At 35.9% G+C, this 16,057-nt stretch overlaps 1 protein-coding gene across 4 annotated transcripts; it reads left to right on the forward strand.

Annotated features, from left to right (window-relative positions):
* The first annotated feature begins 1,499 nt into the window (after positions 1–1,499).
* lhx9 (LIM homeobox 9) lies at positions 1,500–13,741 on the forward strand. Of its 4 annotated transcripts, XM_027159662.2 has the most exons (6): positions 1,500–1,738; positions 4,244–4,488; positions 5,190–5,392; positions 6,048–6,421; positions 9,481–9,683; positions 10,455–12,629. In XM_027159662.2, exons 2-6 carry the CDS (start codon positions 4,300–4,302, stop codon positions 10,707–10,709), a joined length of 1,224 nt encoding a protein of 407 aa, XP_027015463.1. In that variant the 5' UTR covers positions 1,500–1,738; positions 4,244–4,299; the 3' UTR covers positions 10,710–12,629. The 4 variants fall into 4 exon arrangements, with proteins under 4 accessions (XP_027015463.1, XP_027015465.1, XP_027015464.1 ...); XM_027159664.2 differs by lacking the exon at positions 1,500–1,738 and having other exon boundaries at positions 3,412–4,488; positions 6,051–6,421; XM_027159663.2 differs by lacking the exon at positions 1,500–1,738 and having other exon boundaries at positions 3,414–4,488.
* Positions 13,742–16,057: the final 2,316 nt, after the last annotated feature.

The raw sequence follows: 16,057 nt of genomic DNA on the forward strand, positions 1-16,057 counted from the left end.
CATTTGAAAGCCAGCACAGAACGCAGTGTGACGTCACTTGCATATTATTTACAATTCTAAACACATTGGCACGCGGTCGTGGAACAGCGTCATTAACAACGCCGGGGATTTGCGCATGAAGGATAGAAGGCCCAGTCAGCTCGAGTGGAACAGGGGATTATGGGAACTGAAATATTTGGTTCCAATATTTAGTAGGTTTTAATAAGAAAAGGAGAATCTCCTACACGGTGGTCAGGTTACACTGCAGGGACAGGACTAGTTTTTAACACAAATTAAAACTAAAAGGTAGATTTTTAATCACGGAAAGAGATTATAATAATTTACACACACACGCACACACACACACACACACACACACACACACACACACACACACACACACACACACACACACACACACACACACACACACACACGCACGCACACAGGTCACAACTCTGCATGGATTTGTCTTGATCCTAATTCTTTATACAGCATCTGACGTTTTTACTGTTTAAAATCATTTCGATCATTTTGGTGGTTTTTTTTTGTTTGTTTTGTTTTTGTTTTTCATTTTTCTTCTCTTTTTTTTAGCCTAATCTTTAACCTACGACAGGGAAAATAGCTCAGGACAAAAGTCTTTTATTTCACTTAATATACCAACAAAACTTTGAGCTGCACGTGAAGGAAGACGTGTCATTAACGTGAGCTCAGTATGACGATGAACGTGTGTGACGTGTTGACACATGATCAGTCCGAAGCGCTTAATTCTAATAAGCGGATTTTCATGCGGTTATTTCAGTGATTTCAGAAATTCCTTAAAAACAACGCTAGTTCCGAGTGTAAACATTTCCGACAAACACTGGTCCTATATTTATATGCAGCAAGTCAAAGCAAGTTTATTCCACCCTATAAAATATTCCAGCTTTAATTGTTCCATTTGATAAAATTCTCTATTATTATTATTATTATTATTATTATTATTATTATTATTATTATTATTATTATTATTGTTGTTGTTGTTGTTGTTGTTTTAAACAAAGTATTGAATAAATATATCCTATATTTGAATAGATTTAATATTTTAAATACAAATAGTAAGGTTGATTCAAGGAATATTACACCAAAATATTGTATTTATGTTTCATTATACTATATTTTTAGTAATAGTGAAATATGCATTCTTTTGTGTGCTAATTTTCAATAATAAACATTTAACACGTATATTTCTATCTATCTATCTATCTATCTATCTATCTATCTATCTATCTATCTATCTATCTATCTATCTATCTATCTATCTTTAAACTACACGCACAATCTTTGCAATGTGAGGAGGAAAAGAGGTTAAAACCCTGATCAAGGCCGGTCATGTATCTGAGATATAAGTAACTGTATGCACAGAGATTGTTGTAAATGACACCATTACGCACGACGAGAAAGAAGGACCAACCCTTCCCTCTCTCTCTCTCTCTCTCTCTCTCTCTCTCTCTCTCTCTCTCTCTCTCTCTCTCTCTCTCTCTCTCTCTCGGGCGTGCACGCAGGACAGCATCTCAGGAGCTGACGGAGAAGCCTCTCGCATTCACTGATGGACTCAAGTTAGATTTAAAAGAATAAATGCCATGACTGATATCTCTAATGTATACACAGGATAATTAGCTTATTAAAGCGAAACTTTTAGGGGCTAAAATATGTAAATGAAATAGAGAGTTCGTGCTCAGGCGCTATTTACGGTTAGGACAAAATAGTCTACGGACAGGTAAGATCAGAGCGAGCAAATATTTGTGAGCGTGTGTGTGTGTGTGTGTGTGTGTGTGTGTGTGTGTGTGTGTGTGTGTGTGTGTGTGTGTGTGTGTGTTTTCTGTAATTTGAAACATCAGAAACGTGGGCGGCTTCTTATCTATCTATCTATCTATCTATCTATCTATCTATCTATCTATCTATCTATCTATCTATCTATCTATCTATCTATCTATCTATCTATCTATCTATCTATCTATCTATCTATCTTTCTGTCTGTCTGTCTGTCTGTCTGTCTGTCTGTCTGTCTGTCTATCCAGTCCACTCCCAGGGTAATTAGAGCAAGATTTTTCTCGTCACCGTTTGGACAAATGCCGATTTAGGCACAGTAGGTTATCGGCGTCTAGTAGTAGGGAAGATTTCAGAAAAAAAAAAAAATTATATATATATACACATATTGTTTTTTTATTTTTTAAATAAAGGTTTAATTTATATATATATATAATATATTTTTTATTTTATATTATATATTTCAGGTTTCTAATTTTTGTATTACTATTTATTCATTCTCTGCATTTTAACCTCAGGATTGTTTCAAGCGATTTTAAATATATATTTATAGTTTTAAATATATATTTATACCTTTTATCATTTCATAGGTGAAATGTTTCAGGGAATAACATATGATTTAAAATAATAATAATAAGAAGAATAATAATACGAAGAAGAAGAAGAAGAAGAAGAAGAAGAAGAAGAAGAAGAAGAAGAAGTGATAATAATAATAATAATAATAATAATAATAATAATAATAATAATAATAATAATAATAATAATAATAGAAAAAGAGGAAGAAGATTTTGGTGATATTCCTTTTAGTCACTAGAAAGAATGAATTGCTTTCATTAACCTCATTTATAAGAACATCACATTTATGACAGATTTTCGCTCTCTTTTTTTTAAGGTATACATCATTTGATCTCCTGCTTAATCTGTGCACTTCCATGTATCTGCTCTTTTCACGCAGTTGCTCTTTCCCGTCAATCCTCTTAGTTTTTTATCCAACGTTCACCTCTCACGAAAACGGGCTTCAATTGCATTGTTTATTTTCTCAATATATTGAACACATTTCTATAAAACAAACAAACAAACGAACGAACAAAATAAACACAAATATATACATAAGGAGCAGTCCTAGAGTAAATTGGATAAAACATTTTAAATACATAAAATGTAAACTATCTAAAACTGTCGAATATTTTAGATAGATAGATAGATAGATAGATAGATAGATAGATAGATAGATAGATAGATAGATAGATAGATAGATAGATAGATAGATAGCGCACGCGCGCACACACACACACACACACACACACACACACACACACACACACACACACACACACACACAAATATATATATATATATATATATATATATATATATATATATATATATATATATATATATATATATATATATATATATATACAAAAGCAAATAATAAACAAAAAAATTGGATTCACACAAATTCTCTCTGTCTCCCTCACACGCGCACACAAATATATGTAAACATACTCACACACACACACACACACACACACACACACACACACACACACACACACACACACACACACACACACACTCACAAATATATGTAAACATACACACACACACACACACACACACACACACACACACACACACACACACACACACACACACACACGCGCGCGCGTATTTGCCTGTTTAGATATTAAGACATAAGTACATGTTCCATAATCATACACATCACTTTTACAACGTTTTCAGAGCTAATCAGAGATAAATGGCCACTAAATGAGTTTATTGAAACATGGTAAATTTGGTGGTGTTTAATGAAAATTATTAAAAGTAGTCTATGTGTTACTGAAATGCTCAATTTATCGAATTCAAGCTTCTTTTTCTGGATGAGGTCTCAAACATGTTGGAGATGAGGGAATAAAATAAGTGCATTGGCCATCAGCAGCCCACAGTGACAGCTCTTTGTTAGTGAACAGAAGAAATCAGAATTGAGAGAGGGAGAACTCCTCCTACCAAATTACCCAAGCAGGGCAGGCGTTTCTCTCTCTCTCTCTCTCTCTCTCTCTCTCTCTCTCTCTCTCTCTCTCTCTCTCTCTCTCTCTCTCTCTCTCGCTTTCTTCACAAATAAGACACACGTCTCCAAGCCTCACACACTCCCCACACCCGACTCCTGGGCACTCGGATCCCTATAAGAGAAAAACTGGGAACTAAAATCACACGATTTAAAACAAATCATCCATCTCTTTCTCGGCAGATTTCCTCCTCACCCGGACTATACTTTTGATTTTTTTTTTTTTTTTTTGCTTCTTTTTTTTAAAAACCAGGAGTGGATGTGCGCTTTACTAATGTTCCTGCCGTTTGCAGTTTGCGAGGCGGCCTGCTAAAGTGCGCGCACGTGCGCGCGCGTGTGTGTGTGTGTGCGTGGTGGTGTATGCGTGCTGGTGGTGGTGTGTGTAAGTTTCCTTGTAGCAGATCGCTTTCGGATGGTGTGAGGGGCTCCGTGGCGCCTGTTATATGGAAGTTGTGGCGTGCAAGGCGAAAGAAAGCAGTTGCACATTGCGCCCCGCAGCAGCAGCAGCAGCAGCCATGCTTTTCCACGGTATCTCCGGCGAACACATCCAGGGTATAATGGAGGAGATGGAGAGGAGAAACAAAACGGAGTCTCGCCTAGCCAAAGCTGTCCAAATGAACGGAAGAGACACGGTAAGAATGCATGATGCATTTATTTTGCGTGATCAAATAATCAAACTATAAAAGTGCTCTTCGCTTTTTGGCTTAAAAGAGGTGCATTGTGGGATATGCTTACAAAAAAGTGGGCTCTTGTTTATAATTTGGAACCTTGAAAAACTTTTAAAGTAGAATCTAAAATTATTATTATTATTATTATTATTATTATTATTATTATTATTATTATTATTATTATGTTGTTGTTGTTGTTGTTGTTGTTGTGCTTGTTGTGGTTGTAATGCCATTTAAAACACTAAAACTACTACTAATAACAACAACAATAAAAAATAATTCTATTTTATTTGAATCTATTTTATCAAATGAGGCCTGATGTTGTGCAAACAAATAAAGTGCAATCCATTTTTGCATTTATTTTGCTTCCTCTTTCCTCCTAAATCCCAAACAACGTGTAAAAATCCGAACTGCAGTTCTTATGGTCTCTAGTCAGGGTTTCGTTCGGAGATGTGTAGTTTCTTGGGTTAGGCCTCTACTATGCCTCCTCGAGTGGAGTAAAACTATCCCTACAATATAATGTATTATTTTCTGTAAGTACGAAAACAGGCTGTAAAGTCACTAAATACATATTGACATATCAGTAAATACCAAGACTCGATGAGATTTGGTGTTAACCCGGTTTGTGATTGATATTTATGTCATTATTTGTGTTTAAACCGCAGAGCATGCCGTCTGTGAGTCCGGAGAAGCCTGCTCTGTGTGCCGGATGTGGAGGTAAAATCTCTGACCGCTATTATTTACTGGCGGTGGATAAACAGTGGCACCTGCGCTGTCTCAAGTGCTGCGAGTGCAAACTGGCTTTGGAGTCCGAGCTCACGTGCTTCGCCAAGGACGGCAGCATTTACTGCAAAGAGGATTACTACAGGTGAGGGCAAACACAGCATAATATCTTCCTCAGTTTGTTTTCCTAATTTTTTTTCCACATGAACGTAATAACTCCAAGATACTGTGGATGTACATAGAGAATAATATACTGCAGTAGACTTGCAAATTGTGACGCATGCTGTGTTCCAAAATAGTTTATATTATATTATATTATATTATATTATATTATATTATATTATATTATATTATATTATAATAAAATATTATATTATATTATATTATATTATATTATATTATATTATATTATATTATATTATATTATATAAACTACGTATCTGCAAGACATTCTGTTGTTATACACGTGGTAATTATTGTTTGTTTAAAAACAATATAATTTGCCTTAAATTACGCAAATATTCAATTTCGCCTTTTGATGTTTTACATCATGAAGACTGATTCTGATGAAATCTGTCTTAATCATCTCGGATATTGTAGTTTAAGGTTTTAAGAAGAATTTTGTCTTAGAATAAAAAAAAAAAACAATTCCGCCAAGTCATTTGAGCAGAGGGAAAGAGAAAATTGTATAATAATAATAATAATAATAATAATAATAATAATAATAATAATAATAATAATAATAATAATGTGAGTGCAAGAGATGGATCCGATTGTAAATAAGGTCCTTGCCGTTCCAGAAGGTTCTCCGTGCAGCGGTGCGCACGCTGTCACCTGGGCATCTCGGCGTCGGAGATGGTGATGCGCGCGCGCGACTCCGTGTACCACCTGAGCTGTTTCACGTGCACGTCGTGCCACAAAACGCTGAGCACCGGCGACCACTTCGGCATGAAGGAGAGCCTTGTGTACTGCCGTCTGCACTTCGAGAGCCTTGTGCAAGGGGAATACCAGCACCACCAGCAGCAGCACACGCAGCTGAACTACGCAGACTTAGCTGCAAAGGGCGCGAGCTTGGCGCTGCCGTACTTCAACGGCTCGGGCACGGTACAGAAGGGCAGGCCGCGTAAACGGAAGAGCCCGGCCATGGGCATAGACATCAGCACGTACAACTCGGGTAAGCAGTGTTGTTGTTGTTGTTTGTGTGCCTTTTTTTTTTTTTTTTGCATCTACATTACATTACATTTCACAACAATCACCCAGAGCGCATTGCGCGTCTTAGGGCGCATTACACACGCGCAATAACCTTAAATTAAATAAGAATACAATAATGTTTTTGGTTTGTTTGTTTTAATACATTTAATTCAAAAACAAATATTATATATCAAATTTTGCACTAGCTCATGAAACAAAATAAACCATTCAAAATAGCGTAAATGCTAATGCTGAATATAATCAAGTCAGAAATCAGCGAAATTAATTTTAACAACTTTAAACTAACGAATAAATTTCATGTAAAAACATAAACGCGACTGTATAAAGCGTTAAATTAAAAATAATCATTAAAAGGCTGTATCATTTGGGCTAGAATTATTAAAGAATTGTTTTAATAATAATTAAAAAAGCTTATTAGCTGTTGGTTTATTATTATTATTATTATTATTAAAATGATTATTAAATAATCATTTATTCTAAGCTAAAGTTATTATTATAACATTATAAGCTACTGATTATTTTTGAAAAATAAACCTTTAGCTGTTTAACGCGTAAACAATTGTGTTAGTTAGATTTCCTAAAGGAAGAAATTGTCGAAAAAAATAATAATATAAGATAGTTATACTACATGAAATTTGATATCATTTAAAATAAAACAAACAACATACTTTTAAAATATATTCTATTATATGTGTTGCGGGTAACATGTGTTGCCTCGTGCCCTGTGCCTGAGATTTACATCAATATTAGCACAAGTCTGTGTTTGTAAAAAAAAAATGTGTTCATTGTAAATTAGAGATGCTGTCGGGACACACACACACACACACACACACACACACACACACACACACACACACACACACACACACACACACACACACACACACACGTACACAGGGAGAGAGAGAGGGTCTTTAACCATTATATAAATCCTCCTAATGGAACATTGTATGTTGCGCAGTCGCTCAGGATTGAGACACAATAAAGACGGCGGTTTAATTGTGTTAAGTGCTTGGAGTCTGTGATAAGCTTCAACACACGCTGTGCTTTTTAAAAATACTTTCCAGCAGTGTGACGCATGCAGTCTAGCATTAGTGGCCATTTCTCCCTTTTTATTAATATTAGCCCTGAAGACATGCTGATCAATCCAGGAGGGTTTGTTTGTTGTTTTGGGGGAAAAGGCGCTTGAGCTTCATGCAGAACTGGCATGAAAAAAAAAGCAACAACTGGAGGGTTTCACAATCCCATATTAAATCATGCTCATTCTTATTGTTTTATATATAACAAGAATTATGCTTTGGAATTATGTCTACGTGTCTTATCGTACTCAATGAAACAGAGATATATTAGCTTAAAAACGGCTTCAATTATTTTTCCCTTTTTTGTCATTAGCGCTGTTTTTAGTAAGCAGTTGTGCCTAAAGCCCCCTGCTGGTCAAATCAGGAAAGTGATCGACTCTTAGACCTTCACGTCACAAGAGTTTCACAATCCACAATTACACATTTACAAATGTCTGCGTTTTCGTTCCGACTGGTTTTGCTCATGTAAACACTCACAGTGATGCTACAGAAAAAACGATTTTGAACATTTCTGTAAATGGTCCTTAAAAGAACCAATTTTTCCAAGTGCCAAAGAACCTCTTGTTCAATAGACATGACAAAGAGCCACTTAATTACCTTTATTTATAACACTGTGCGTAAATGTCTAATAACACATACATTAGCTATAACAAACACACGTGAGAAACAGAAAGGGGTTTTTTGGTCTAGCAAAGCTTTGGTGGCGGTGGATTTCTTTCTTTATTTTATTTTATTTGAATTGATTTTTCACTTGGAAAAGAAATTTCACCGAACCATGATTACTGCTGCAAAAACCGCTTTTACCAAAAAACAAAACACACACACACACACACACACACACACACACACACACACACACACACACACACACACACACACACACACACACACAAAAACATTTATTAAAAAAAAGGTTATTACAACAAAATCTTCATCTTCTTCTTCATCTTCATCTTTTTGTTAGAGTTAGTGTTACTGGATACGTACAAAAATCCAATCTAATTATAAATGGACTGTTCTGCTCAGGGTGCAGGAATAAATCCGACCAATTGAATCAGTGTTAAAATCTAAAACAGAAGGAAATGTACATTAAAATCAGAATGTCCTTAAATCTATCTATTATTAAATGTTTCTTTTTGTATGTCCATAATTTTGGATGAACTAATTTTACAGTTCTATTTTGTTCTTATAGGTGATTTAATAATGAGGTGTAATATGTTCACACTCACTTTTGATGTTTCAAATCTCTCTTTTTTATGGAAGTAAAGAAAAATAACACAAAGTCTAATAATTATACAGCTGTGATTTTTTTGGGTCTTTGTCTTTTCTTTTTTTTTTTCTGTGTGAACATTCCTACTCTTTACACTCCCTCGCCCGGCATTGTTCTTGTTGTTGTTGTTGTCGTCGTCGTCGTCGTCGTTGTTGTTATAATACACTATCATTAGATCGGTGTTTCGATCAATTGAACATGTTTTGATTTTTTTTTAATTGGTGGTAGATTTTCATTAGAATTAACCTTAGACACTTAACTAGAAGTATAAATGATTCAAATTCTGTTTAATTTGTATAGCTCTTTAATTCATCAGTTATATCCTGAATTCAGTATAGAATTTATACATTTAAAATTTTTCCCTAATGAGCAAGTCAGAGGTGACGGTGGTGAGGAAAATCTTCCTTAGACAATATGAGGAAGAAACCTCGAGAGGAACCGGACTCAAACCGGATAAATCCTCATCCAGACTTACAGATTTTTATGTTTTGGCTATTTATGTTTTGTTTGTTTGAAGAAACACTGAGGCTGATTTTGAGTTATTTAGATGTTTCACACACAACCACAAATACTGAGATTAATACACAAGACAGGAAGGAAAAAAAATGGGGGGGGGGATGATCATGCTTCATGATTTTTAATTTAAATCTTGATTTATTTATTTTTTCTCAGGTTGTAATGAGAACGATGCTGAGCATCTGGATCGAGACCAGCAGGCATACGCTCCATCGCAGAAGACCAAACGCATGCGCACGTCCTTCAAGCACCACCAGCTTCGCACCATGAAGTCCTACTTTGCCATCAATCACAATCCTGATGCCAAGGATTTAAAGCAGCTTGCGCAGAAGACGGGCCTCACCAAAAGAGTGCTGCAGGTAAGCGTCGGCTTCTGTCTTTCCAAAGAGAAAAAAAACCTAGATCTTATTTCATGTGCCCCCTTTAGTGGAGATTTCCTCTCGTATCACTCATCCAAGCTTGAGTTCTTCCATGTCACATCATTTAGATTTATGTTTCCATCCATGTCCTTGTAGTGATTTAAGCACATTACTGTTGAGAGACAAAAACGTTGTTTTTGTTAACTTTAGGATGTTTAAGAAGTGAGTTTATGATTAGACAGAAAAAGGAAATGTATGAAATTATTATTATTATTATTATTATTATTATTATTATTATTATTATTATTATTATTATTTTAATTGCATGAATTATTATTGATTTATTTGTTTATTTATTTAATTTATAAATAGACATTTATCTACTGTCTTATAATCAAAGCACTGTACAGAACAAAGTAATGGGATCTGTGTCCTGTATAAACAGCAGCATTAGGCATCAACAGGAACGTACAGATGTACAGATCGCTGCGTATTTTGTAGTCGACGAGGCCGACTCTATAAATAAACCATTCGTGTACTATTGTTGTGCCTAGAAATTTAAGTGCTACATTAGTAGAAGAACAGGAAGGTATTAAGGGCACAGTGCTTTGTTTAGAGATCAGGAGTATTTCTAGTTCATCACCTTTTTTTTTCTCATGATGGCATTTTGTTTTCCAGCAGTAATGTAAATATACTAACGTTAGGAATGTAACAGTATCCCGACAGCACACACAAACACAAACAGTAAAAGGCATTGGGGTTGGTTTGCAGGTCTGGTTCCAAAACGCGCGGGCCAAATTCAGACGGAACGTTTTGCGGCAGGAGAGTGGGGGTGTTGAGAAGGCTGACGGCACGTCACTTCCCGCACCCTCCTCCGACAGTGGTGCTCTGACCCCGCCAAGCACGGCCAGCACGCTAACAGACCTGACCAATCCCTCTATCACCGTAGTCACCTCAGTCACCTCTAGTTTGGACAGCCATGAGTCCGGGAGTCCCCCACAAACGACCCTGACGAACCTTTTCTAACGCAGATTTGGGGTTTTATTGTTTATTGTTTTTTTTTTTTCCTCCCTTCCAAATGTGGCTTTTTGTTGTTATTTACAAAACACTCTTAAACAACCAGAGACGGATCCATTCGAGGACGAAGTAGTCACCTCAAGTCAACCTTATTTTGGACAAGACTGTATTTTGATTTCGCAAAAAAAACAATAATAGTTAAAAAGTTATTCATCAATAAATAAAGCAGAATGATTCATTAACAATTCGAATTATATTTTATTTTTTTTTGTTTGTTTTTGTTTTGTTTACAAACAGATCCATTCGAATTAGGAATAATTTGAACTCTGTAAAAACTTACTCATATATTACTATTTTATTATTTTTAATTTTTTTGGTTTTGTTTTTCATTGAAAATATTTGAGGGATTTCATTTCGAATTCGACCCGGTGACGGTCCCGTTCTCACACGAAGCACTAAAACAAACGAGAGGGTCAATTTAATGTGTAGCACTTGCAACCACTTGGCAACTGAGTTTTTACACGTCTGTCTCCCCCCCCCCCCCCCATTTTTTTAAACCTACTCACCATGTCAGCATCGTCTCTGCATGTTTCAGCACTTCACGTGTTAAAGTGGAAACATGTCTCAGACCACGTGCTTTAAGCCACACACCAAATCCTTCATTCTGTTTTTTTTTTAAATTTCATTGATGATCTGCATTTTATTTCCCAAAGCATTTTTGCATTCCAGTTGAGTCCCAGTGTCTGTAGCTCTGAAAAACAACTCCATTATCATGCGTTTTCATACTTTATACTTTTACAACTCGCATGCCAGGTGGTGCTTCAACCTCAAGACAACATCTTCATACCAGCGTGGCTCTAATTAGGGTTAAACGATATCGAAAACTGTGCAGTGGTAACTGTTCAAAATAATATTAAAAAAAAAAAAAAAAGAAACAGCTTCAGAGCCCTTTATATTATTATTTTTTGATGGACTTCATTCGAAACGATTGTACAGACAAGGCACTTTTAACACGTATTTTGGCGTATAAAGTATTTAAACCTTTGCCAATTCCTATTCATTGCTATAGATTTGCAGTTTGCTTAGTGATCAGTGTGTTACGGTGGCGTAGCTCAGGGTGATCATGAGATTCAACACGATTTGGAGATGGAAAATTTAGTCTGTCTTTTTTTTTGCATTTTTTTTTTAAATGTATTATTTCTCAGCTTGTGGATTGCAGAATCGATGAAAAAAAAAAAACACCTCTTCTGATGGGAGAAAGTTAGTCATACGTATAATCGAGTCACTTTTTTTTTCAGTCCAATGCAATTTTTTTAAATTAATTATTATAATTTTTTTTAATTAAATGGACACTTGCCACTGAACAGACCAAAAACATGAGGATTTGGAATTGACAGCAAGGGACAGTGAGGGGTTGATTAGTTCATTGTGTGATGGAGAGATGGTTCTGTTTGTAGAACAAAGTGCTCCTCTAAGATCTACTTCATGAAGTAGACGCCTAACTCAGTTCTACTATGTGCCTTACGCTATAACCTGGAAGAGAGCTTGTGAAATTCAGGAGATACATGTGTGTATGTTTAATGGATATCGCATTCTTTGAACGCCTCACTAGTTTTGTACTGTTCTGTTTTTCATCTGAGGATCTTTTTAATGGTGTTATTCTGTTACAAAGGAGGCAAGCGATGGCCTAGAAAGCAGTTGTGCACTCTTTCAATTATAGTCGGTAAATCCGAGAATCTTATATATTGATCTTCGTGTTAATAGTATGGTACGTGTTCTATCAAGATTGTCCATTGTTTCCTTGTTTCTTGAAAAAAAAAAAAAAAAAAAAAAGATGGTGTATAGAAACTATTTCCCATTAAATATTTATGGACCAAGCGGTTGTTATATCTTATTAAATTTGTGTGAATAAAAAACGCCTTGCATTGACAGTGTTTTATTTCTCTCATTGCACAACCGTTCTTTATGTTGCTTCTCAGATTTAAAAGGAAAAACGAAATATCGGTGATTGATGTTCAAAAAAAAAAAGGAAAGAAAGAAAGAAAGAAAGAAAGAAAGAAAGAAAGAAAGAAAGAAAGAAAGAAAGAAAGAAAGAAAAAACTTCCACCACACATCCCTTCTCTTGCTCTCATTTTTGATATTGATTTTTAAATTTCATTCTCTTTATTATTCTAAAGTAATGCCCCACGGATTTGCACTAAGACCCTGTGATTGATACGGAAAAATGATCCGAAATAATTAGAATTGTTTTTTTTTTTAATGCATGAATATGCCAACATTATAAAAAGCTCTTGTGCTAGAAATTGCACACTGGTATTAAAAAAAAAAGAAAAGAAAAGTCAAACTAAATGCAAACCTCTTAAAGTCAGGTTGCTTTGTAGTTTAATATATTGTTACTTTATGATTTCTTTCAGGGAGAACAAATCTTGGGGCATTACAGCCATACTTCACGGCGTTTGAAAATTCCCTAAAGTATTAAAAGACGGGGAAAACTTTGATCGGAATTCCTCACCATTGAAGACAAAGACAATATTAGGATCAGATGATAATAATAAGCCTAAATCAGCAACAATAAATGTAATGCAAAAGTCTTTTTTTTCTTTCTTTCTTTTCTTTTCAATTCTTCTGAATGTTTGAATCCACACTTGGAGGAGAACCCACTTGATATGTGAGCTGTTTTTTTCCTAATATCTTTGTTATATTAGAACTAAACTTGTTCTTTGTATCAGGATAATAATGACAAGAAACATGTACAATATTCCAGCTGTATATAAATGAATAAGGATTACATACACAAAACATACACACAAACTGATTCTCTCTCTCTCTCTCTCTCTCTCTCTCTCTCTCTCTCTCTCTCTCTCTCTCTCTCTCTCTCACACACACACACACACACACACACACACACACACACACACACACACACATCTTCTTCTTCTTCTTCTTCTTCTTCTTCTTCTTCTTCTTCTTCTTCTTCTTCTTCTTCTTCTTTACTACAATATCCTACATAAACTCACTCTTTTTAAATGCATGAAAAATAACACAAAGTCCAAAGCAGTAAAATATTAAATAATGTGGAGAACAGATTTAGCAGAAAAGAGAAAATAATCATAGTAATAATAATAATAATAAATAATAAATAATAATAATAAATAATAATAATCATAATGATTAAAAAAAGAGTTTGGATGTTGCATGCACCTTATCAGTGATTTACAGTTTTAACACTGAGTATTATTTTGTCTGATGTTTCTTTCATTGTCAAATGTACATTAAATGATATAAACACATTTTAACTTGTTATTAACCGATATTCCACAAAAAAAAAGAAAAAAAAAGAAAAAATACAATAAATGCACAACTGCATGCAGTATTTGAATAATAAAATGCTCCTTTCCGAATAGAAAACGCTTTGCTTTGGGACTTACTTAGTTTGCAGTGTTGTTTTTAGAAGCAGTGTGGTGTTGAATTCTGACCCCTGGGACAGTGAGAGCTGGACACACGGACACTGGCTGTGTTACAGCGCTCCAAGACGTTTACGGCGTGTCACTCTGTCGGAGCTGATACCAATAAAATCTCACTCGAATCCTGTGGCAGACTTTCAGATGTCATTGTAAAGCATGCGGGAACAGATGGCTTCCAAACGAGGTCACATACATGATTATCTGTTTACATGAAGCGGCATCTTGATATCGATTGTTTGCTTTTATTTATTCACTTCCTTGCTTTAGTGATCTAGCTGATGCTTGTGAGCTACCACAGTTCTCAGGTCACACCCTTTTATGTAAAAGGTAAGAAATACAGAGTGCTATTAAACTGATTCTGTTGCACTTTTACTGATATCGTTCTGCCTTTTCTTTTCTTTTCTTTTCTTTTTTTACATTTTTTTTTACTTTTATTTCTTATTTTTAAACACAAGCTTCGGGTGTAAAACACACAAACGTCAGAACGTCAGCTGGTTCCAATTGGGAACATTTCCACAGTCGTGCCAATGCATCGGAGCCTCTTAAATCTTGTGACTTCAGAGACGATGCCATAAAATGGATGGCTTTGAGAGGAATATACGTCATATAAGATTAGATGAAACTAGGAGGTGGATCCCCTAAAGCTTGAAAAGGAAGCGGTGCTGCTGCTTCACAGCTCCAGGGTCCCTCGGCTTGATCCGGAGCTCAGGTTACAGTCCGTGTGGACTTCACATGGGTTTCCTCCAATGGTAGGTGGACTGGCTATGCTAAATTAGCCCTAGGTGTGTGTGTGTGTGTGTGTGTGTGTGTGTGTGTGTGTGTGTGTGTGTGTGTGTGTGTGTGTGTGTGTGTGTGTGTGTGTGTGTGTGTGTGTTTGGTGCCCAGGGTGTATGCCTGCCTCACTTTCACTTTTTTCTGGGACTCCATATCCAGCGTGACCCTCATCGAGATAAGTGAGTACTTACATTAAAGCCACGGAGAGTTCACCGGATATTTTCACAGCATTATCTTTCAGAATGAGTGCTCACTGCAAAAATGAAATAAAATAAAATAAAATAAAATAAAATAAAATAAATACTATCCTATCTATACAATACACTTTACTTCTAATTTAAGCTTCAGACTGAATAAACGTCAGGCATTTATTTGTAGACCTAAGCAAAAGAAAACTATTAAACTACTGAAACTGCTATAAGGGTTATATTCCGACACTTAACTGGACGGATCATAGATGAGCTGGAGGATAATTAACGTCGCTGAGATTTTCTGACCGTCTTCGTGCTCCCGAATGCAGTCACACACACGAACACAGGCCTGTTTCGATCCAGCGCAGGCTTACTGTATGATGTGCTACGGCTTCAGCTGCTGAGATGACTGATATGGTAGAGTGGGCCTGAGACAGACTGGCAGATCAGACATGTTTACAGTGACAGGTACAACAAACACACTCGGAAAGATCCGGGTGTCAGGAGATGTGTACATCCGACTCTGTGTGTTCCTGGACCAGCATTCTCCTCTCAACTGAACATATGAATATGACTATCACACACACACACACACACACACACACACACACACACACACACACACACACACACACACACACACACACACACACACACACCTAAACGGTCTATGCTCAGTGTGAGTGAGAAATGTGAGAACATGAGTGCATTGCCAGCAAGCAACAGGAAATGTAAGTATGCGTGTGTCTACATGCCCCGTGCACACAAATGAAATGGGAAAGCTGCCGTTTACTGCGTTCATGTGTATTTCAGACCTTTCAGCAGAAGGACGTTGAAACTCTGAAAGTAAATGCCTACTCTTGATCACAGTATCACTAGATGTTTGTTGCCTTCACCTTTCTAACAACATAACAACATAAACCATATA

This window comes from Tachysurus fulvidraco, chromosome 2, assembly GCF_022655615.1.
Source record: "Tachysurus fulvidraco isolate hzauxx_2018 chromosome 2, HZAU_PFXX_2.0, whole genome shotgun sequence".
In the NCBI taxonomy this organism is placed as follows: domain Eukaryota; kingdom Metazoa; phylum Chordata; class Actinopteri; order Siluriformes; family Bagridae; genus Tachysurus; species Tachysurus fulvidraco.

Bases quoted from the DNA above. Each gene is read 5' to 3' on its own strand.
- lhx9 (XM_027159662.2), top strand. From the start codon at position 4,300: ATGGAAGTTGTGGCGTGCAAGGCGAAAGAAAGCAGTTGCACATTGCGC. The intron at 4,489-5,189 runs GTAAGAATGCAT...TTTAAACCGCAG, and splicing joins AAATGAACGGAAGAGACACG to AGCATGCCGTCTGTGAGTCC. The intron at 5,393-6,047 runs GTGAGGGCAAAC...TTGCCGTTCCAG, and splicing joins TGCAAAGAGGATTACTACAG to AAGGTTCTCCGTGCAGCGGT.